The following is a 24,525-nucleotide window of genomic DNA, read 5'->3' as shown; positions in this document are numbered from 1 at the left end:
CAAAAGATTTTTGCAACCGCAAATAGCAGTCGCACAAACTCCTGAGGGGCTACGGGTAGCACAGTAGTCTGGTAGCACAGAGACCCATGGCAATGTTTTCCCTTGATATTCGTGCTGAACTCAATCGATTAACATAAACTCATTCCGAAGTTCCACGGCTGCTTTTAAGGGTTTTCGGTATAATCTATACTGCCCCTCACTCAAAAGCTCTCTGAAGAATAGAGTTTATGCCACTTGCGGACTAAATTTCGAATCTCAGATAGTGTTGAATGATTGCACGATTGAATGAATACACAAAATGACAAAATCCGTCAGAAAAGTTCTTCCAAGGCGTGTTGCTGCAAGACGTCAGCAGGAAGTTCTGATTCTTTCAACTAGATCAGACGAATTTGAGTGGATGGATGTAAAGGACGTGGATATGCGCGAAACATTAATCGACGTCACATCAGCGACTTCTGATCATCTTCAAAATCCGTGAATCGATGACTTATTAGCTCGAAAATTTTCCTTTTTTTATTTGCTAGAATTCATTTGATAGCTTTAAATAAAAAGGTTGAAATGCATATCTAATTTTTTTTTGTTGTGAAGGGGGGGGGCGGGGGTTGCCGTGACGTGACGTACTTTTTCAGGGGGGGGTCACCGAATGTGTGACGAAATGTGACAAGGGGGGGAGGGGGGTTGATTTTGGTCAAAATTTGCGTGACGTACTAAATGGATGTCGCCTAATCGACCTGTATTTTTGTGATAAGTTATAATGGATTCACTATCCTTCGATTACTCTGTTTTTCAAGTCCAAAATATTCGCCGTCCCAAGGTTTCAAGTAGGATGTTGTTAAGGTTATCTGCGAAGGCTAGGAATTGACAACTTTTGACGAAGATCGTTCCTGACGTTTCGATGCCCGCTCACCGGCCGGATCACGTGTTCGATAGCGATGTTAAATAACATACCGGACAGTCCATTCCGTTGTCGCAACCCTTTGCGCGATTCGAATGGATTCTAGCGTGCCCCTGAAACAGGAACGTATCACAGCACACACTCCAGGGTAACTTTGATCAGCCGCGTCAGTTTGGCGGAAAAACTATTCTCGTACATTATCCGCCATGGCTGTTCGCACTCGACTGTATTGTATGCTGCCCTGAAGTCCACGAAAATATGACGCGTTGGCAAAAATTTGATCCGTTGTAGCACGGCTCTTCATAAAGTCCGCCTGATACTGCCCTACGAAATTTCGTACTATTAGGGAAGAATGACGTATAACACGAGATCGGGGAGAGCACCTTATAGGCGGCGTTGACCAACGAAATACCGCGGTAATGACAGCAATCGAGTTGATCGCTCTTTTGTAGATGGGACACTACTATCAACTCCTCCGGTAGTTTCTTTTGCTGTTAAATCCTTTAAATTATCCAGTGAAGTGCCGTTGCCAGTGATTCCTTACCGTTCTGTTGAGATCGGGAACCAGGACGCTGTTATCGTTCTTAGGCTCTCCTTCGGGTTAACTCCGGATCTGTCTCATTTTGTTACATTCGCCATTAAGACGGCCCTCGAAGAACTGCTTCCCCCCGTCGACCATATCGCGCTCGTTTGTAGCCAGGTTTTCCTCCTCGGCCCAACACGCATTCGGCGCAACTTCGGCGTGTATTATTTTGGAGGGGGCTTCTCATAGAGCTTGTGCGTCCGATTTGGCTGTGTTCCGGTTCCGGTCCGAAAGTCCGAAACTGTCCGGATGCAAAATTAAGAAAAGTAGGTAAATATCAAAGTTTTGAATGTGTGGAACCTTTAATTTGTAACTTATAAAGTGTCAGGGTGGCAACTACATGGAAAAACTTGGAAGACCTGGAATAATCAAGGAATTCGCAATGACCTGAAAAAAACTGGGATAATCAGGGAATTTTGAACAAAATCAGGGAATTTTTCAAACAACCACAATGTTTGATTCATGGAGTAGCGAAGCACACTTCGAAATTGATAAAGAAGTACGACTCACAAGCGATATATTGGATCATCGATAATTAGTTCCGTGATTTGCAAAGATTGCAAAGATATGGCAAATTTAAATATGCCACTCGCGTTTCGTTCGGCGTTAGTCAAGGCGAATGAGTTTGAGGACAGACCTTTTGAGGCATGGGACTCGATTCGCAGAACATCGAAGTAAATGCGAGTGGCAGCTCAGCAAAATTGGGCTTTTTACGTAACTCTCTTCGCAGAACAGCGCCCAAAACCTCATCAAAGACGTCTCTGTGAAATAACGTTTTATAGAATAATTATAAATCGAATGTCTTAGTAAATTCACGAATAATCGAGAAAAATGTAGGAGAACTACATCTCACAGCAGTCCTTAAACTGGCTGATGAAGCTTACAAGTTGCAACCGAAATACGGCTGTAGCGATCCTACCATCCACGTTACGAATTTTAGGATCTGGCTTGGACCCGGAGGAATAAAAGCCGATTAATCCGTGTAAAGTAAAATAAACCGCGTTGGTCAGAGAGTACCAACGGTGGTATTCTTTAAGGAAAATATTTCGTAGAATGCGCGGCCCAGTTTGTCCAAGGTACGCAGCGAAATTATAATTAAACACAAGCTCAAGTAAACAGCTTTTTCCGCATGACGTATGGCTCGGAGAACGAAAATCAAACATTAACATTTCGGCGTGTCTTACAGAAAAAGCATCACGGTGAGTTCTAGAGTTAGCCGCAATGGGCGCTAAAAAGTTCGGTGCTGCGAGAAGATGCGAATGCGAGCGACACTCTCCGCCAAATCAATTATGCTTATCAATTTTTCACCCTCCGCTTGGGCATGCGCGAGCTTACGAGTAAACTTGCGCGAAAAAAAGAACAAATAAAGAACTCATGCACGGAGTGTAATTATCCGGTCAGCAGAATAGGAGAAACCGATTGGAGAACCCGCCTAGGGAAATAGAGTAGGTGGGGAACTTTTTCCATTTCGGTAGCTTGGGTTAAGATCCGCTGTATGGGGAAAATATACGAGAGTTGTTTTTGACAAGTCTTGCAGGATGGTTAGCACATGGAGCAAATGCGAAACTTTTCCATTAAACTTTATTTTAGAGTTAAACTTTTGCTAACATCGGTGGCTGGAAAACGAATATGTAGCTCGAACAGAAATTGAGATCACTTCGTCAGGTACGAAATTTACTACTGGTGAAAAGCGGGGTAAAATCACTTGATCGTGAAAGTGTAAGTCATTTCAGAATGTCGAAAAACATTTCAAAGTCTCTTGTCTTGAAAGCAGCTACTTCTCTAGAAGAGGATAGGTGATGTGAAAACACAGATGGAAGTGAGTAAGTTAGACGACAAAATTTGATAAATTGAGACCCCTCCCCTCTTTAGAAGGGGAATTATGACTCCTCTTCCCTTTAAGAGGGTGGGCTTCCATACAAATGAAATGCAAATTTCCTCTTATCTCGAGAACTAATCAAGTAAATGGAACCTAATTTGGCAGGTGGGAGATTTTGGAATCTTGAATTTATTTTATGATCACCCCTGTGATAGGGGGATATGGACTCTCATACAAATAAAACAGAAATTTTTGCGAAACTCAAAAACTAATCGAACTCGAGAAATTCGAGACTCTTCCATAAAACATTAATCAATAACAAGACCACAAAAACTATCTATAGTAACTCTAGATCATTCAGGACGAGACGGCCGCCAGTGTTGCCAGCGACCCACCGTCGGAAGAGCCGCCCACTGGGGGGTGGCAACTCCCCGCAGAAATCGCTACTGTCTAGGTTTATTTGTTTTCCTAGGTATACTTGGGTTTCCTGGAACGAGCGACAGCGAGTAAGGAGAGGATCGCGAAATGGTACTTACCACAAAAAAGTTTTCCGTGAAATGGTACATTCCGCTTAAGGTTTTTCGCAAAATGATATTCGGCGAAATGTTGTACAATCATGGCGAATATTACTATCCGCTTTCTGGCTATGCAATGAGGGGACAGGGGAGTTGTTTTCTACTTTGCTGTGAGGAAAAATGGCAAATTTGTATATTAAACTACCCATCCCAGGTAACTACTAAGCATTAACATAAGCAGTAAATCAGCATATCTGGCATTTTATACTGCACGTTGTTGTATATTAGCTTTTTGACTGCATAGGTGTTGTAAATTGGCATCCGAAATTGTATTCAAATTCTTCGTGTCGGTAATTAGCTGTAAATTAGCATTGTCAGCACTATAAGAAGGTTATCAGTAAAGTAATTGTATATTTTGCCAAAATAGCATTTAAGCAAATATACTATATTAACAATATAGTTCACTTCGCAAAATCTCATAGATATCCGAAAAGACGCAAAAGTAACACCCTCTTGCAGACAAAAAGGTGACTAAAAGCTTTTTGTAACAACATTTTTTAAGCGTGCAACCAATGCATAAGTAAAAGGTGCGGTAGATTGGATATGCTATCTCTAACCCTAGGACGTCATTCTTCTAGATTGTAACATTAGATATAAAAATTAATTGTGAATAGTAGAAACTATCCAGCTTTTTACGAACCATAATGTCGGACGTGTTCGTATTATTTGAACAACATTTTTGACATTTCAGTAGCGTGCAGGAATAAACTAAAAACAATTAATTTATAATTGTCATAATTTTTCATTCATGCTCTGTTGTATTAACCCTTGGCGTTTGTTATCAGGATTGAAAAAATCGGATTCATGAAAATGTAGGGAACAAATCAGACTACTTTTGCTGATTGACGGTTTGCGACAAAACTTTGCCCACGTATCCGTTTGCCTAAAGATATAATGAAATAGGAACATAACTGGAAATCGAAATATTCCAGAAATATTTTTACTTTTTGATAGAATTAATTCGAAAAAAGGAAACTCTGGAGGGACCTTTTTTTAAACTGGAACATCCAGAAACTGCACAGTATATGCGACCCATTTTACAAATTTAGCACTTGAACAATAATAAAACTATCCGGATTAGTTTATTATACGAAAAATGGACAAAAGTCTTGGTTTTAGCGATCCAACCAAACGTTTAAATTGTAGCAACGATTTTATTTTAAACCGTCTAGTAAGTTTTCACTAAATACGAATCGGCTACGAAAATAAGGTGCTGCCACCAGTAAATGTTTAGTCTTCCAAACAAGCAAGGTCAGGAAATCATTAAAGGGTGTGAGGAACAGAAAGATTTTTGAGAATAATTCTTCATTTGCGAGTGTATCTCAATAGAGTTAACAAAAGGGCGAATGCCGCAGGTGTAAACAAAACGCGTGAGTTATTTTTTGCTGGACGAGCCTAGCAAAATCCTAGGCAAAATCAACTCAAATGGTTTTTTACGCTTGCGGCACTCGCCCTTTTGTTGATTTTATCTTCATATGCGCAATTCCATGAGTGTAAAAGGGATGATGGAGAATTGAATTGAATTGAAGATAGAACCAGCAAACCAGAGAATGTGGTAAACGTGAACAAACAAACGTGAACAAACGAGAGCTGATTTTCTTATACTGGTCCAGCAGAAAATAACTCATCCGTTTGGCTTACATTTGCGACATTCGCCCTTTTGTTAATTCTATCTAGAAATGGCTAAACTCTATACTGAAAGTTGAGTTGTTTCCGATAGACGTGTTGAATTTACGGTGTACTTTGGTAACCTTTTATACCGCAATGGCGCTAGTAGTCGTGTCTTCAGGATTATAGGGGAGTGAACTATATTGTTAATATAGTATATTTGATTTAAGTAGCATTTAAGGCGACTTAAATGCTTATTGGCCTACATTTGAATACCATTGGTGATGCTTGTTAGTTACCTGGGATGCTTTCATAGTTGCGTAACTGCCAAAATGAATCATCTAAGGTTGAACACAGGTTAATTTGTGACAATACGAAGTTTGTCGGGTCAGCTAGTTTTCATATAAAAATTTGTCCTACTATGCTTGGTTTAAAAGTTATAAACTTTTAAAAAATGCGATGTCTGAAAAATTATTATTAACTTCATATCCTATGCTCGTAAGCAAAATTTCATGAAATTCTGAGATAGGATAGTTTTGAAAAATCTAATCCAATGAGCCTACAGTAGGTATCTTCCAGTTGGGACAATAAGCTTGAAAATCGGTTACCTAAGCCATTGCCGAGAAAATTCAGTCCTATAATTACATAACTTTTAAGGTGAGCTCTTTGAAATCAAATTATGAGCGAGTAAAACGCTTCAGCCAATGCTAAGAAGTGTCTGGTTTCAAGTGAGATAGACACTCAGATATTTGCTAATATTCCAAAACTAAATCGATTGGCTGGAGTTGTTTGGGAGCCTTAAAAAATGCGGAATATTGAGCGAAATAATTGCCTCTCCTCCACAATGATTTCAGTGTTAAAAGAAATTAGCTTTAATCCTTTAAAGCTAGTTTTAGTCATCGGTTCCACCGTAGCCAATTTTGCCGTCAAAAGTGGTCCGGACTTTCAACGGAATACTCGGTCCGGTCCGGTTCCGGAACGCTTCGTTCCGGTAAAAAATCGGACTCCAAAATTTCGTTCCGATCGGACTTCGGACCAGGTATCGAACCGGACTTTCCGGACTTTACCCGGTCCGACGTCGATCACTAGTTTTGGGTTTGTAACAAATGCAACAAAATGTAGTTTATCAGTTACGAACATAGTTTTACGCATAGTCTTTCTAAAAACATTAGAAATTTGGTTTTCAGTGAAGGTTTTTATTGCAAGAGTAAACGTATTTATGAACATTGAAAATTGGATGTGAAAGTCCAAACCATTCATCTACGAAAGTTGATACTATTGTTGCTATTGTTTGATTTCAATCCTGATGAAAGTAAAAATTTTAATTCTACAATCACTCTGCAATAATCAGTTCGTTAAAAATACCCATCATCTCCCATAGCCACAGCAATTCCTCCCAACTCATCAACCGTCACGCACCTCCGATACCTGTTCTAAATGTATAAATTCATTAGTCCACTCCGAACCGCAGCGACATTCGCTCCCCACCGATCCGGTATCCTCGATCGAGGATCACCAGTAGGGGCATACAGCCTGAAACCGATTAACCATATCGTAATGCGCGCGTTTGTGTTTGCGCTAATCAACGGTTGGCCCCCTTGATGCGTTGCTGATTAGCGTGTTACGTAGCGGTTCGTCTCTGATAGTCTGTGGTGTTCGTCCCTTCTTACTCGCCAATGTCTCGCCGGTTCGAATGGAGCATGTACGTACGTAGGAGGCCGAGGACACTTTCCTTTGGAACCCTCCCCGGACGAGCAGCGCCTGCCGGATTGCCATAACAAATTACGGAATGCACATGAATTAAAGATGAGTGCGTGGTGAAGAAGTGGCCATTCGAGTGGGAATCACAATCCCACATTTCATTAATTGCGTGTTTCTGCTCGCCAGTCGCCACGCAGGAAGACTTTTCCGGGTCGTCATCGTTGTCCACGCTCGATGGTCTGATGGGTGCTGAATTTGAGATTAACACGAACAGTGGCCAGTCGAGAGCTAGCTAGCTGCTAGCTGCTGGCCTGGCACCGAACCCCGGCTAGAAAGTACCGACATTTTCCTTCGCACCGTGGGAAAGTAGTGTTTAGTGATAATTAGTGTGAATTATGTGGTTGTCTCCCGTTTGGGACCGCTGAAGGAGGCGATTGTTTACCGGGCGGTGGGTGCCTTGAATGTGGCGAAAGACAACTCAATGAACGCTGGCCGTCGCCGTTGGTCGTGCCGTGCGACTAATTGCATTGCTACTATTACGAACGAAACCCGTTGTTCGAATATTGTCACGCAACGGTTGGCAGTTATTCGCCAGGAAAATGGATCGTGTTTTTATTGCCGTCTCGTTGGTTCCATTATTTTTCAGCTCAGATCTTTCAGCCACACACAACCAGTAGTGCCTAGGTGTTGAAAGCCGCAAACTTTACTTTTCAGAGTATGATATCAAATATCATTCGATTTAGCTCTAGAAGTGTAACACAATTTCAGAGTTGTTGGTATTTTTTCCAGCAGTTTGGAGGAAATCGCGTTAAGTTTAATTAACCGCTTCCAGCAAGCGGCCGATTAAGATCTGATCGAAGCGAAATGTGGTAGCCCCCGCTGTCGCTATAAACATCGAACATAAATTTTCAAATTTTGCCACTGCCCCAGCGAGCGGCGACGACGGCGTGGAATAAATTACTGAAAAATGAGCTTCATTACGAAATTAAACAAGTATTTAATTAATTTCCTCTCCGATCGACCGCGCATGTTACTTTCGCCCTCGTTACGGCGGCGTTGGTCCCGTCGGCATGCAGAGCGATTTTGCAGTCATAAAATCCGTACTTTTGCAAGTCTGTTCATTTCGTTCAATTAGTCGTCCTTACTCGTTCAGCAGCCAGCAGCCCGTTTTTCGCTGCGCTCCACGAAAATGTAAATTGAATTCGCAGTTTTATGCAAATATAAATTGAAGCATAACTATCGTCGATTTCTCGCCTCCCTCCGCTCGGTCACTCCGGCATGTTTCTGCACCACGAAACCGAGAGCGAATTACAGCGAACATGAATGTGATAAACAATTATGTCACGATCTCCTTATAATTAAAATATTTCTCATTAGCTGGCCCCAAACCTCAGGGCAACCTCGAGCGCAGGCAATCATTCGGTCGAGCTCGAGAGGTGCTCTACTGTGCGACAGACACACATACACACACGGAAGGGGGAAGCAGGCAAGGGAAGGTCTACTTGGAACAGTTTCCAATTAAACTTAATTTGTAATTGCTTAATACCTCGTTTTTATATGCACCGGAGTCTGCACTACCGAAGGGGGAAAAGCTAGCTGCTCGGCTCCGCCGATTGGACGATGGCTGCCGTGAAAATGGCGAGGGCAAAAAGTTTGAACTGCTTGTGTGATAAGTCTGTCACGTTCGATACGTGGAATCGGGCGCAAACCGCGGCGAGGGTGGCCATAGATTCTCTCCACTTGAATGGTTATTGCAGCATTTTATTTGAAGCGAGAATGCATAGTCGGTTTTTTACATTAAATTTTAACAATTTTTGCAGGATAAATTCTACAGATCTACCACACTGATAAATTGCAACATCGATATTTCGATATCGAGTGTGCGATGTTTTCTTCCCCTGTAAACTCCCAGAAAAATTGGAAAAAATGCGAGATGCAGAAACGAGGATTCAGGTCCCCAATCCTCGAATGTGCAGGCAATACTGCAAATCGAGCGAGAAACCAACGATGCCTACTCTCACTCTGAGAGCGAGTATGAGAAGCATCGCATTCAACGCTTACGGCACTCACGCAAGCGTAAGACAAACAGCGGCCGTTGTTGTGTGCAGACATTCTGCTACCTACACACTCGTGAACGCACAGCCTCATGTCGTCTTTCTGCACAACCCACTCGCGAGTCAAACAAATAGTGAGCAACCAGTTGCCTGTGAGGGCTAGTAGCGCACTGTTCTGTCCAGTTCTTCTGCATCTTCGCCCACGATTCTATTCACGGGAGGGGGGGGGGAGTGCGAATCCCCGCGAATAATCGGTGTTAGCATCTCGGGCTGCAATAGCGAACGAGAGCGACGACGGACGGCACCTGCTAGTTTAGATCTTATTTGACTAATCGAAGTTTGTGTGTCAAAGTTGGATCTACTGTTTCCAACTGCTTCTCCAATCGACGGGAGTCCACGTAAGGCAGTAACCTGGGCCCGCTTCTTTTCTCCATTTTAATTAACGACGTTTCGCTTTTGCTACCGCCTGGCTGTCGATTGTTCACGAAATGTTGCTCGAGATATATGCTCCTATCAGACCGTTACGGCAACGAAATTTCTTGCACTTGAAACCGCGGAACCTCTTATTTGGAACTCATGAGCCAATTGGATTTATGTGCCATCATTTCAATGAAATGTTTGATATGTTTGACTTCAATGTCTAAATCAACGTTTTCCGTAAGCGTCTAGTTAATGTTTTTAGCAGAAGATAGAGTTACTTTATTCATGAAGACTGTGAATTTTCCACCCGAACTAGGACTGTGCATTTAGCAACATGTGCGCGAAATCGCGTCGCGTCGTAGTCGTTTTTACTCTGTACGGGCCCTAAGAGCGAGAATCCGAATGAGCTGCTTATGCCTGCATGTGATTACACATGTGTGAGAAAATTAGACTACACGAGTGTGGGCTTCGCAACACTGTGTGCAGGTTGAGAATCAAGGCACTATGGATGGGCCAGAATTGGGATGTCTCAGCTCAATGTGGTCTTCGGCAATTTTAGGGATGGTAAAATGACGCATCTTTTGAAGAATTCGTCAGGTGTTACATTAACAACAATTTAAGCAATAATTATTCAAGTAGATTTGTTTTCAATTGTTTAGTTTCAAAATATTAAAGTTAAATCAATTTCATATCATTACTCTCAATACATCAAATTTGTATGTTTTACCCATTTTCAGCAGCAGAACTTTGTGAATGGACGACCCATCAAATCACATTTTAATCACAGATAGCTCAACATGATGTTATAAGAAGTATTTTGCACATAAACGAGGAATGTTTTTGCTAAAGACTGTTTTGCTTTATCTGTTGGAATTAATAAGATATAATTGATTTTAGATTAAAAATAGTCTGATTAAAAAATCCGAATATCTCAACTATCTGCAAGTATACATAATTAGTTTGCAGGCCAATTTGTAGGGAATTGTTCAAGACAATGTTGCGAATCGAGCGAGAAGTCAACCATGCCTACTAACACGCGAAAGAATATGAGAAACATATAGCGAATTCATAAATTAACCTGGCTCAGGTCGATTAGCACTCAGTTTTAATCGAAGTGCTGTCAAAGCGTTCATAAATTAACCGAGATTGCATCTCGGTTAAACTGACAGCATTCAGTTTGAAGCGCAGGTTAAAACTGTCTAGTATTACGGTTTACGGGTCGATCTGTCAAACTGCCCGTATCGTTCATAAATTTCGGGTTGGAGTTAGCACGAACCCAGGTTAATTTATGAATTCGCTAATACAGTAATCCCCCCAATAAGGACGCTAATAGGGACCGCGTTAATGGAAACCGTGTTAATGGAGTCTATGTAGCATATGGGAATTGACTTAATTGGTTCCAACATGGAATAACTCGTGATCCTGACCTAATATACGGTTGGCGTCTTCGACAAAGTTGTTCAGTACATCAACGGGTTTTCATTGGATTATAGTATTGCGGAATTGTCTCACTACGTGGCGCTAGCGTATACGTAATATTTTTGTATAGGCTGTATCTCGCGCTGCAGGCTATCTAGAAAGTTGCGACCTTCGGGAAGGTTGCTCAAATGACTGCCACCTTCAAGATGGCATGGAAAAAAGCGCAGAACTGACTCACTACGTGGCGCTAGTGTATATGTAATCCTCTTATGCAGGCTGTATCTCACGCTGCTGACTATCTAGCAAGTTGCGGTCTTCGAGAAGGTTATTCATATGACTGAGACCTTTAAGAAGGATGGAAAATATTGCAGAATTGTCTCACTACGTGGCGCTAGCATATATGTAACATGCTTGTATAGGCTGTATCTTGCGCTGTTGACTGTCTGGAAAGTTGCGGTCTTCGGGAATGTTATTCATATGACTGCCACCTTAAAGATGGTATGGAAAATATTGCAGAATTGTCTCACTACGTGGCGCTAGTGTATATGTAACATTCTTATACAGGCTGTATCTTGCGATGATGACTATCTGGAAAGTTGTGGTCTTCGGGAAGGTTATTCGTATGACTGCCACCTTAAAGATGGTGTGGAAAATATTACGGAATTGTCTCACTACGTGGCGCTAGTGTATATGTAATCTTCTTGTGAAGGCTTTATATTGCGCTGCAGTGAATACAAAATATCTGTTAAAACCATGCAACCAATTCACATTCTAATAATAAGTTTAATAAAGCTTATACAAATTCATAAAAAAGTTTATGCCCTACTAGCACAGTTGTTATAAACTAGTTGTGGTAACCGATTAATGACTGATTTCAGTCATAAATAGGTTGCAGCAACCAGAAGTGACAAAAGTGTGCTACTTGCGTGTCCCGGTCTGGAAATTTTTTTGAAGAGGGGGGCAAGAAAAAGATAATAACATCAGACCTTCAATAACTAAACAAAAAAGAAAAAAACCAGTGTTAATTTTGCCTTATATTAAAAATTAAATACAAAAATTTTGTACAGTACTTAAATTTTTGTTGAAACCTAACAAACCAAAATTTTTCGACTCATCCTGGTAAGCATCCTGGTAGAGATGAACCAGTTTGATAATAGTGGATCAACGGTAACCACGAAATAGTATCGTGATCTAATCATCTTTTGAAAATGGCAGTTTAGGTCCCTACAACTTTTTTACATGGAACGCATCTGCTCACCGACGTGCCCAGAGGTGGGGCTCCACAATTGCAAATCAATGCTGACCTTTATGTTTCTGCTATTATGTTCAGCATCTTTTTTTTAGAAGAAACTCGTATATCCCCCACAGTCCTCGCAAAAATAATCCATCGGGTTAGTCTACCATCTATCCGTAAATCCTACTTCCTTAATGGCCAGAAAAATCCCACCGTCATTTGAATAACCTTCTCGAAGACCGCAACTTGGTATACAGTCAGCAGCGCGTGATACAACCTGCTTAAGAAGATTACATATATGCCAGCGCCACGTAGTGAGGCAATTCTGCACTTTTTTCCATCGCTTCTTGAAGGTCTCAGTCATATGAATAACCCTCTCGAAGACCGCAGCTTGCTATATAGTCAGCAGCGCGTGATACAGCCTGCTTAAGAAGATTACATATATGCTAGCGCCACGTAGTGAGGCAATTCTGCACTTTTTTCTATCCCTTGAAGGTCTCAGTCATATGGATAACCTTCTCGAAGACCGCAGCTTGCTATATAGTTAGCAGAGCGAGATACAGCCTCCATAAGAAGATTGCAAATATGCTAGCGTCACATAGTGAGGCAATTCTGCAATATTTTCCATCCCTTCTTGAAGGTCGCAGTCATGAATAACCTTCCCGAAGACCGCAGCTTGCTATATAGTCAACAGCGCGTGATACAGCCTGCTTAAGAAGATTACATATATGCCAGCGCCACGTAGTGAGGCAATTCTGCACTTTTTTCCATCGCTTCTTGAAGGTCTCAGTCATATGAATAACCTTCTTGAAGACCGCAGCTTGCTATATAGTCAGCAGCGCGAGATACAGTCTGCTTAAGAAGATTACATATATGCTAGCGCCACGTAGTGAGGCAATTCTGTAATATTTTCCATCCCTTCTTGAAGGCCTCAGGCATATGAATAACCTTCCCGAAGATCGCAACTTTTTAGATAGCCTGCAGGAAGACAGCCTGGTTAAGAATGTTACATATACACTAGCGCCACGTAGTGAAGCAATTCTGCAATATTTTTCATACCATTTTGAAGGTGGCAGTTTTATGAATAACCTTCCCGAAGACCGCATCTTTCCAGACAATCAGCAGCGCAAGATACAGCCTGCTTAAGAAGATTACATATATGCCAGCGCCACGTAGTGAGGCAATTTTGCAATATTTTGCATCCCTTCTTGAAGGTCGCAGTCATATGAATAACCTTCTCGAAGACCGCAACTTGCTAGCTAGTCAGCAGCGTGAGATACAGCCTGCATAAGAGAATTACATATACACTAGCGCCACGTAGTGAGTCAGTTCTGCGCTTTTTTCCATGCCATCTTGAAGGTGACAGTCATTCGAACAACCTTCCCGAAGGCCGCAACTTTCTAGATAACCTGCAGCGCGAGATACAGCCTATACAAAAATATTACATATACGCTAGCGCCACGTTGTGAGACAATTCCGCAATACTATAATCCAATGAAAACCCGTTGATGTACTGAACAACTTTGTCGAAGACACCAACCGTATATTAGGTCAGGATCACGAGTTATTCCATGTTGGAACCAATTGGGTCAATTCCCATATGCTACGTAGACTCCAATAAGGACGTTCGACCGCGTTAATGGAATCACTCGAGACCGTCCTTAATGGAAACGTCCTCATTCGAAACCGCGTTATTCGGGGGACTGCTGTAGTATTCAACACGCAGCCGTAAAAGAAGCAGCCGCCGGTGCTGTGTGCTGTGTGCAGACACTCGCGCACGCACATCCTCACATCGTCTTCCTGCGTAGCTTATTCCCGAGTCAAAAAATTCGTAGGGAATCAGCTGCCCGTGAGGCTGGTGGCGCACTGAAATACAAATTTTGCATTACTTTTTCTTCTTCTTCATCTTCGCCCTCGATTCTACTCACGGGCGGGGTACGAGCCGTCGTGAGTAATCGGTATCAGCAGATCGGGCTACAACGACGAACGACGAGCGACGACTGTAGGTGTTAGGTAAACACACAGTTGCAAAAACTCGTTGCAGTGCATGAAAAAATAAGAGCGGGTGTTTCAAAGGGATGCTTATGCTGGCGCGTTCGTTAGAATGGGTACGCGTGTGTGAGAAAATTAGACCACACGAGTGTGGGCTTCGCAACACTGGTACCAGCCCAAAGTCCCAAAGATGTTGGTAAAGTAGTGTTAGTGCCAAGAAGAAATTTCATCATTGTGTGGGTGAAATCGCAAATCGACCAATCACGATCAACCGTGACGTCAAACTCCAAAAACAAACCCCATTGTTCGGCGCGGTTTGTTTGTGAAGTTTGACGTCGTTTCCTGATTTTTTGCTACTAATAACGTCAAATGTCTTCTTCTTCCTCACCTTTTTAAACCACAGGGGTACCAGCGTGTCGGGGCGAGTAGGGTTCAGTTAAGCACAAGGAATGGGATTACAAGGAAACTTTCCACCTTTACAGAATAGCCCGAAGAGCGGCCTCTATTCTTTGGAGCTTACCAAGCATCTAATGAATTGTGCGGCTCTCTACTACGTAAAGAACTTGGTATGATTACAAGAAAGCCTAAAGGGTGCGGCGCTCGAGTCAGTTCGTGGACGACTCCTCCTTCCGAAATCGGTTCCGTAGGTCATCACGAAGCTTCGGTAACTCTACGGCCTACCTGAGCAACTGCTGCTAAGCATTTTCGATAGGGATAGGAATTCAGCTTCCTCGAGTGAAGACCGGTTATTTATTTCTTTCAGAAATGCAGTGGAACAACTCTGCGGGCATTTAGAAGCATTTAACTCAAGTTTCAATGGTTACACTACAAACGGAAGAAGAATAAGGTGACTCTACGAACGTTCACGGATTTCATATCCAAGATCGCGTCCGACGCCAACGAGGCAAACGTCAAGTACGAGTATAAGCCGGGCATTAAAGCATCGGCGGGGACTAGCGGAAAAGCCAAGCCGAAGAAGAATGCACCCCCTCTAAGCAAATAAAATAGTAGCATAAAATGTGTATGTGCCATTCCATGCCAAGTGACCGAGAAAAAGTTCAAACGTGTAATCGACCTTCACGGATTTGAACCAAATTTTGCCAGATTGTTCGTTTTCGGTCAGAAAGTAAAAATCCAAAATTTGGTACGGATCGAATGTTTTCTCGATTAATGGGAGCGCCTCCATTTTTAAGGAAAATACCCGATTTTGTGAAAACCTTTTTTTTTTCTTTTGCTAAGATCTCCGGAAATATTAGATTTAGAAAGATACTCACATTTTCAAAGGAAATCATCCAAGGAATTCGAAAAAGATATTTTTTTGAGCACCAGTGCTGCCAAACATTTTAAAACTCAATTTAAAAACTAAATTTACGTTTTTCTCTCAATGAAGACAATTTTATCTCTGTGGTAGCCTAAGTTGCGCTGCCACTAAGTACGCGAACACTTATGTATTCAGCACGGCTGATGTGGGAAGACTGAGCGGACTGAGCAGCTAATGATATACGACTAGTACCATTCGAAGAGATACGCGATAGTGTTTGTGAGAGTCTGCAATTGGCTTGTTGCAGAGTAGAGCTAGTCTCATATTTATATTAGATAGGACCGACTACCACATCCCCTTTTCTTTCCAATTTGAGATCGATAAATTTATTTCGAGATTTTTACGTAATACTTACATGGAAATTATACTTATCCTAAGGACTGAATTTGACGGACGGCTTAATGGTTCGTAGTGATCGTCTGACGGGGGCCGCTTCTAGACTTGAAGGGCGTGACGAAGAACTCGGCATCCCTGTTGTTTCCGAAGATTGAGGATCGCTTAGAGTATCACTCGATTCAGCTGTTTGTTTGTCGATCTCAGTCTCAGATAATTTACGCCATTTCTTTAGATGTGCAATGTTCCTCTCGAATATCTTACCAGAGCCATTTGATTGTATTTGAACGTTCGAACCGTTCCTATCTAATACCGTAAATTTCTCGTTTAGGAAATTGGTAGATAGCTTATTGGAAGGAAGCAGATTTTTCATAAGGACAGTATCACCAGTGGCGATATTGCTTAGTTTAGCGCGCCGCTTAGCATCCTCTCTCTCTTTTTGGAACATCTTCTTTGCCGAATCTTGGTCCCTAAAATCGGAGCCTGGTGGTACTGTTTCAAGATCCTCCCATTGAGGTAGCTTAGAGCGTAATTTCCTTCCCTGGAGTAATTCACTTGGTGCTTTACCGGTTATTGTGTGCGGCGTGTTATTGTACAGCTCCAAGAAATGGTCGAGTTCTGCTTTCCAATCACCATGAATGGCATGAGCAATCTTCATCCGTTTAAGGAGGGACCGGTTTTGTCTTTCAACTTCACCGTTTGCTTGGGGCCAGTACGGTGAAGTGTGATTAAGGTGGATACCATTTGTTGTACAATATTCTTTAAATTCAGTCGACACAAACTGCTTTGCATTGTCGAGTGTTATTGTCCTTGGCGGACCCCATGTTCGGAAAATCCGTTTGAGACGCTTAATCGTTTCTTGAGCAGTGATTCGAATCATTATTTCGATTTCGATGTAACGGCTGTAGTAATCGATTACCACTAGCAAATATTCTCCAGTTGGCATAGGACCTAAAAAGTCTATCGCAATATCAATCCACGGCTTTTCAGGAAGCGCCCGCCTCATCATTGGTTCTGGAGGATCCGATGATTGTACTAATTGACAACCCTGACATTTTTCACAAGTTTTAACTGCGTCCTGGTCAATCCCAGGCCACCAGCAACGTTCACGAAGTCTTCTTTTCATCATTGATTGCCCGGGATGTCCTTCATGAGCCAATTCACACATCCTAGCACGCAATGAGGCTGGAATCACCAGTTTTGAGCCGCGCATAATCAACTTGTTGATATATGAAAACTCCAGTCGAAACGGCTTATATGGACGGATGTCGTCATGATTCCAATTATCGGTTTCGATGCATTCTATAAGTTTCTGCAGTTCCTTATCTGTAGCTGTGGCTACGACCACCTCTGCAATATCTATTGCTGTCGATTCCTGTACAGCTCTAATAATTTCTTCAGTATCAGAGTCGAAGTCTCCACAATTTTCCATTACCGATAGCAGTGACAAAGATTCTACCAATACGCGCCTAATAAATACATCTGTTTCTTCTGCCCACTGTGGATCTTCTACATGAGCAGCAAGCCTCGATAAGCAATCAGCTAAATTCGCAGATCCTTTCCGGTAAACGACTTTGAATCTAAAAGATTGAATCCTCAGCAACCATCTCTCGATTCGCGCAGTTGGTCTGGATGTCGCTGAAAATAGAGTTTCTAGAGGTCGATGGTCTGTTTCAAGTTCGAATGTGATGCCAAGCAGATAATTTCTAAACCTCTCGACAGCCCATACAATACCCAGAGCCTCTTTCTCGATTGGCGGATATGTCTTTTCTATCTCTGACAGACTCTTAGAGGCGTAGCTTATGACTCTAGGTCGGGAGTTTTTAAACTGTATTAAAACGGCTCCTAATCCTACTCCTGAAGCGTCAGTCACCACTAATGTACGATCTTTTGGATCATAGAAACCTAAATTGCCTGCTGATCCAATAAGAATTTTGATCTCCTCAAAAGATGATTGATGACGTGCGCTCCATTCAAAATGGGATTCCTGTTTCAGTAACTGTCTCAGAGGATAATTAACTGTGGTTAAATTTGGAATAAACCTTTAAATGTATGATAGTTAATATTATCGCAAACAATAGCTATTATATTAATTACCGTACCTAGAAACGTATGTCACCAACCCAAGAAAACTTCTAAGCTCTTCTTTCGTGCGTGGAGCTCTGCACGATAAAATGGATTTGACCTTTTCTTCACTCGGTGACACTCCATTAGCTGATAACTTGTGACCAAGAAATATCGTCTCACGTTGTTTGAATCTGCATTTATGATCGTTTAATAGTATCCCGTATTGTCCTAACACATGTAACGTCTGTTTGACCGCAGTGTCATGTTCCTCCGAAGTTTTCCCGAATATCATAATATCATCTATAAAAACGACCGTATTTTTGCACCCAACTAATATGCTCTCCATTAAATTTTGAAAGAGCTCCGGTGCGCAGTTTACTCCAAACAGCAATCGCTTGTATCGAAAAAGTCCCCAATTGGTGATGAAGGTAGTGATGTCACGGCAATCCTCGGATAGCTCCACTTGGTGGAATGCTTGTTTTATGTCGAGCGAAGTGAAGTATTGAGCATTACGAAATCGTGATATTAAATCGTCGAAAACAGGCAGCGGATGATTAAGTCTATGAATAGCTTCATTGGCCCTCCTCATGTCAACGCATAATCGCAAGTCCCCATTTTCCTTTAATATTGGTACCAAGGGTGAAACCCATGACGTTGGCTTCATAACCTTTTCAATAATGTCCATTTCAAGAAGCTCGTTTATTTTCTGTTCGACCTTTTCCAATAATGGTATGGGACAGCGACGCAATGGTTGAATAATGGGCGGTACAGTTCTGTCAATAGGAATATTCAATTTAATACCCTTCATCTTAGGAAAGGTTTTCGGTGAATTGTCAATTTTTCGTACTTGCGCAAAATGAGTGCTTGGTAGTCCGATTTTCAATACTCCCAATTTTTGTGCGGTCACCTTTCCCAGTAACGGTTGTTGACCTTTCTCAATTACATAAAAAGATGTATTTGACCTCAACATATGACCGTTATCGTCTACTTCAAGTTCTGCATCAAAAGCAGTAATTAGCTTCAACGGGATGCGCCCGTATGCCAAAAATACTTTGCCAGTATCAGTTCTTTCATTAGATATCTGAACATCACGCAACTTCATCAATTCCCATGTGTTATCATCAATAAGATTGTGTGTGGATCCAGAATCGATCAACATAGCTATATGAACACCACCTACTCGACATTTAATAACTTCTTCATCGCCGTAGCTAACATTGTAAACGGGCAAGTATTCTGGTGATTTATCACCAACATCTTCACTAACATTGAAAACGTTCCTGGTACGTTTCTCCGGACGATACGATTCTTTATCTATCGCGAAATTTGACTTGCGTTTCCGATTACCCTAAGATTTTAAATTAATTGCAACATATGAAGCATTTAATTAAATTAATGTTTTTGTTTTTTTTACTCACCCTGTCAACTTGTTTAGACCGGCATACCGTGCGAAAGTGTCCTACTATTCCGCATTGAAGACAAGTTCTGCCTGTTGCAGGGCACCGATCTCCAGGACGATGGGACTCATACCCACATCGCGAGCACTTTAACCTCCTTCCAGTGGGCTGATTATTAATGAATAAGCGGTTGACGTTGCTTTCTGAACGATTTTCTGTTCCTTTGCCGTTCATTTTAGATGACTGATATCGTACTGCCTGGAATGCGTTCACGATTTTTGTCGTGTCGTCCAATGTAAGCAACTCCTTTTCTAACAGCTTTTGACGAAGATCATTCGGTGTATATTGTATTATTTTATCGATAATAGCAATATGTCTGCTTTCTGTGTCTGTTTTTCCGAAGCAAATTTTCTCCGCTTTTTGCTGAACTCGTAAAGCAAACTTTTCAATCGGTTCCTCATCCTCGAGAGTCATTGACCAGAACAGGAATCGCTCAAAGCTATCATGATGCTTAGGCGAGAAATGATGCGTCAGCTTTTCTTTTGTAGTTACGTAAGGATCCGAAACATTTTCATCAGTTTCCTCACTTACACCTGGCAAGCCATAATACGCGCTTTGTAACTCCAATCCACCCATAGCTAACAACTGCATCTTCCTACTAGCACCATCCAATACGTGAGCTGCGGCCATGACATTCTCAAACCACCTAATCCACATGTTCCAGGCGTTCCGGACCTCGGATGCCGGAAGGTGCTTGTACTTGAAATGAGGAAGATTGTACGATGCTGGACTGAAAAACTGCACATTTTGATGCACGACTTGCTGAGTGGTATCCATATCCTCCGGATCAATCATTTCTGCAATATACTTTCAACTAAACACACATAGAAAAACAAATGGAATGTAATTTGAGAGCCTGTGGTTTGATAAAATATTTTCTATAGACATAATTATGAACCATCATTCTGTTTTGTTTTTCACAATCCGAACCGGAATTTAATCGGTTACAATCTAATCATTCATCGTTCTTATTAACCGGAATTAAATCGGTTACACGCATAATCTGTCACATGCATCATTACTATTAACCGTAATTTAATCGGTTTCGATTTGCAGTCGTTCACAGTCATTTGCAGTGCAGATATTTGCTACTCCAACCGGAATTTAATCGGTTGCAACGTATCCTCTCACATGTTCAATTCATTCTTATACCTTTCAACCGGAATTGAATCGGTTGCTTTGAACAAAACTCAGACCGGAATTGAATCGGTTACATTTCTCAACCACTGACACGATTTTCTTGCTAACTGCATACCCCCCTTTTTCATTTAATGTTTCATTTCTTCCGTGCTACAGGGCTTTTACTACACACACGCAAGACAACTGCCAGTCACTCAAAGCATACTCTACCACTCGATGTAGCAAAATGGGTCGGGCGAAATAATCATTCCTTCTATAAAACGTCTATCCACTCAAAACAAACAATTTTCAAGGAAACCAGCAATTACACAAACACACATTGACCGTTTGCAATAGTATTTTGGTTATCAATGTCCAAAATGTACGGCTTTCTTGCCCAGCAGCCAACGCTGGTCATCGACAATTGCTCGTTCTATTCCATTAAAATAGTTAATATTCCAATTGGATTTTAATGCTCTTACCTTTTCAATGTACGCGTACAAAAGCATTCTCACACCGCAAGATGTATTCTCCATGGAGAGGTCGTTTTATACATCAGAATTACCACACACACGAACACGCACACGCGAATCTATCAGCCAACGCCATTTGCCCATTTTTTTTCCATTCAGGCCGGATTGTAGTATTTCTTCCCAAATATCTTCTAGCATTCATGATTAATTCACAACCTCACTCACGGAACAGAAACAAGATTAATACTGACTTTTTTTTTTCACTTATACAACATAGCTCATATAGCGTTTCGGAAAGAATAACTTCAGCCATTTCGGCCAACCAATTTTCTTGATTCAAAATGGCGCTCTTCACACAAAGAAAATCACAAAACTTTTATATAAATGCTCGCTTCTTCCAAGCATGTGTTTTTCACATTTTCCCATATCTTTGTACACTAATGAACACTTACCGATTTTTTTTTTTTTTTTCGCTACTAACGAAATAAATTAATTTTCCCCGTCGTATTTTTCACCTCGTCGCCACGGTTTGTGGTAGCCTAAGTTGCGCTGCCACTAAGTACGCGAACACTTATGTATTCAGCACGGCTGATGTGGGAAGACTGAGCGGACTGAGCAGCTAATGATATACGACTAGTACCATTCGAAGAGATACGCGATAGTGTTTGTGAGAGTCTGCAATTGGCTTGTTGCAGAGTAGAGCTAGTCTCATATTTATATTAGATAGGACCGACTACCACAATCTCAAAAATTTCAACTTCATCGTGTTCTGCAGATTTTTTTACATAAGAATCACTCATCGCCCCGAGCTATTCTTTGCCGATCCCGAGATACAGTGTTTTAAAGCAAGCAATTCCCCATTTTTAATGTAAAACTAAGGGCAAAATAACCTTTTTTCGAAGCAGTAATTCTCTACGTAATGTAAAGATACTTTGACATATCGGAAAAGCGTTTATACAGTATATAAAAAGGTTTTTCTTAACAGTGTTGCCAAATTTTCAGTTTCCCGCATGATTAAATACATTAATTAACGCAACAATAAACACAATAAACAAGCAAGGTAAGAGCTCATGTCTATTAGCGAGCAGAAAAACAGTTTACAAGGCTATGATCAAACAACTAACGTATATTTTACCCCTTTTTAAAGTAACGTTTCCTCATCTAGTGCTATAAATCAAACGAAAAACTGAAAAGCTGGCATCACTGTTAAGAAAAACTTTTGCTATATATTGTATAAATGCTTTCTCGATACGACAAAGTAGTTTTACATTGCGTAGATGAAGTTGAAATTAAAATTAAGTTAAAATTGTCTTCATTGAGAGAAAAATGTAAATTTAGTTTAAAAATATTTGGCTGGACTGGTGCTTAAAAATACTATTTTTTCGAATTCCTTGGGTAATGTCCTTAAAAACTGTGAAAATAGTGTCTATCTACACCCAATACTTCCGGAGATATTAGTAAAAGAAAATAAGAGGTTTTGACAAAAAAGGGTATTTTCCTTAAAAATGGAGGTGCTCCCATAAATCGAGGGAATGTTCGATCGGCACCAAATTTTTGATTTTTGCTTTCTGACCGAAAATGAGCAATCTGGCGAAATTTGGTCCAAATTCGTAAAGGTCGATTACACGGGGCTCGGACACTTGGCGTGGAATGACTCGTATGGAAACTCAGCTTTTCTTATTCCTCACAAACACAAGGAATTGATTAGTCCATTTTACCAAGATTTATCATTAATTTATGAAACGTCTAACAATTTTCATACTCACAACCAGGTGGGGTAAGAAGGACTATGGTGAAGTAAGGCAGATTGTGGCAGATTTGAAGGATTGTTAGCGTTTAAACATAATTTCAATAATAATAACTAAATTGAACAAGTTTTTAAGGGTGGTGAATGACCCTTTGGGTTAAAACCACTCTAAAAAAATTAAGCTTTTTAAGGGGTTTTCAGATACATGCTAGAAGAAGCAACAGTTAAACTTAGGTACGTGCTGAGAGAAGGAATAATTTAACTAATAGTTTTATTTAGAAACTAAAAGTAGACGTTATTTTACTCTACTGGTTGTTATTTACGTTATTTTCGATGATTTCTCAGCAGCACGTTTGCTTTTTGTAATATTCTTCTTTTTTGGGTAGCGGTAGAATGCAGAAGGGTAAAATGAGCCGTCAAGTGAATTGGAATTGACATTCTGTTAGATATAAATTTACATCGATTGTGTTATTCGAATGATACTTGTTGGTTTCTTTTGACGTGGGAGGCTCTGAGTCAGACAGGATAATCTCAGACTGAGGGATAATTTTTAGTGCGGGTGTACTCTATCTCGATAAAGACACGGATGAAGCCTGCAAGTCGTAGACGAAATGCATAACTAACTAAACTAAAATAACTAGTCGAATTTAACAGGAAAAAGTTGGTCTGTTCATTCATTATTTTTAAAAGCTATTAAGACACTCAGCAAAGGAAGTTTAGGCAATTATGAGCACTACGACTGCTTTTACCCCGTGAAAAATGGCCCGTCTTACCCCTAGTTAAAAATTCATTATTTTACTTTTTTCTCACAAGGCGTATTATTTTATATACTTCTTCCGGCACACGTAGAACAAGAATTACCCAATTGAAGTCAGTGATGAGGACAAATGACAAAATATATAGATTTTTTTTGCTGAAAACCCTTAAATTTGTTGCTGCTGAAATTAGATCGCATGAAGACACAGCGAGCGAAAAATTGGTTTTGATTCTAGTTTTGACGTTGGATACGGCCGAGAGCCACAGATTGTCTCGAAAGTGTTTAGATAGGCTAATAAACAAAGCATACTGGCGCGTTTGTGAAAAATTTAAGGATTTCTAGCCGAAATCGATGTGGTCCTTCTTACCCCTTGTTCCCTTACAGCCACAGTGAGGTGAGTGGATCGAACGGTCGGAACTATTAGAAGTAGCAAAAGCCGTGTAGAACGTACCAACGAGACGATCATCGGCTAAGATTCTGCCAGCACTACAAAAACCTACTCTTCGCGGACAGCAGAATGAAGATCGTCACCAAATGGAAACTGTGCAGGATCGGTTTGGTCAAGATTCGGTGCGACGTGGCTGATTGCAGAGAATCTCGCAATTCGCTGATCCTTCCGGCCGCAGCGGTGGTTGCCATGCACGCGCACATCGATCCCAGTGGGATAACGTTGTTCCGATTCCAGTTATGGTTCACTGCGGAGCAAAATCGCTGACTGTGTTTGCGTTCCTGGACGAAGGAGCTTTCATTACGTTAATAGAGACCCATCAGACCGATTTGGCTGATCGTATGGAGCTAGGCGGAGTGAAGGATAAACTAGTTTCAAACTGAACGGCGGACGTTTACTGAGTGGGGAAGACTTCCAGGCGAATGAATTTATGGATGTTCGCAGTCGATCAGAGACTTTGCTGCGGTCGGTGTATACGATCGACAAGTTGAGACTACCGCATC

The 24,525-nt window shown here is 41.3% G+C and overlaps 1 protein-coding gene across 1 annotated transcript; it reads right to left on the bottom strand.

Annotated features, from left to right (window-relative positions):
- Positions 1-15,994: 15,994 nt before the first annotated feature.
- Positions 15,995-17,386, bottom strand: LOC128745454 (uncharacterized protein K02A2.6-like). The gene has a single exon (XM_053842528.1). It carries the CDS (start codon positions 17,384-17,386, stop codon positions 15,995-15,997), a length of 1,392 nt encoding a protein of 463 aa, XP_053698503.1.
- Between the last annotated feature and the right edge of the window lie 7,139 nt (positions 17,387-24,525).

The sequence above is a fragment of the Sabethes cyaneus genome, chromosome 1, assembly GCF_943734655.1.
Source record: "Sabethes cyaneus chromosome 1, idSabCyanKW18_F2, whole genome shotgun sequence".
NCBI lineage: Eukaryota > Metazoa > Arthropoda > Insecta > Diptera > Culicidae > Sabethes > Sabethes cyaneus.
This window is presented reverse-complemented; position numbering and strand designations above follow the sequence as displayed.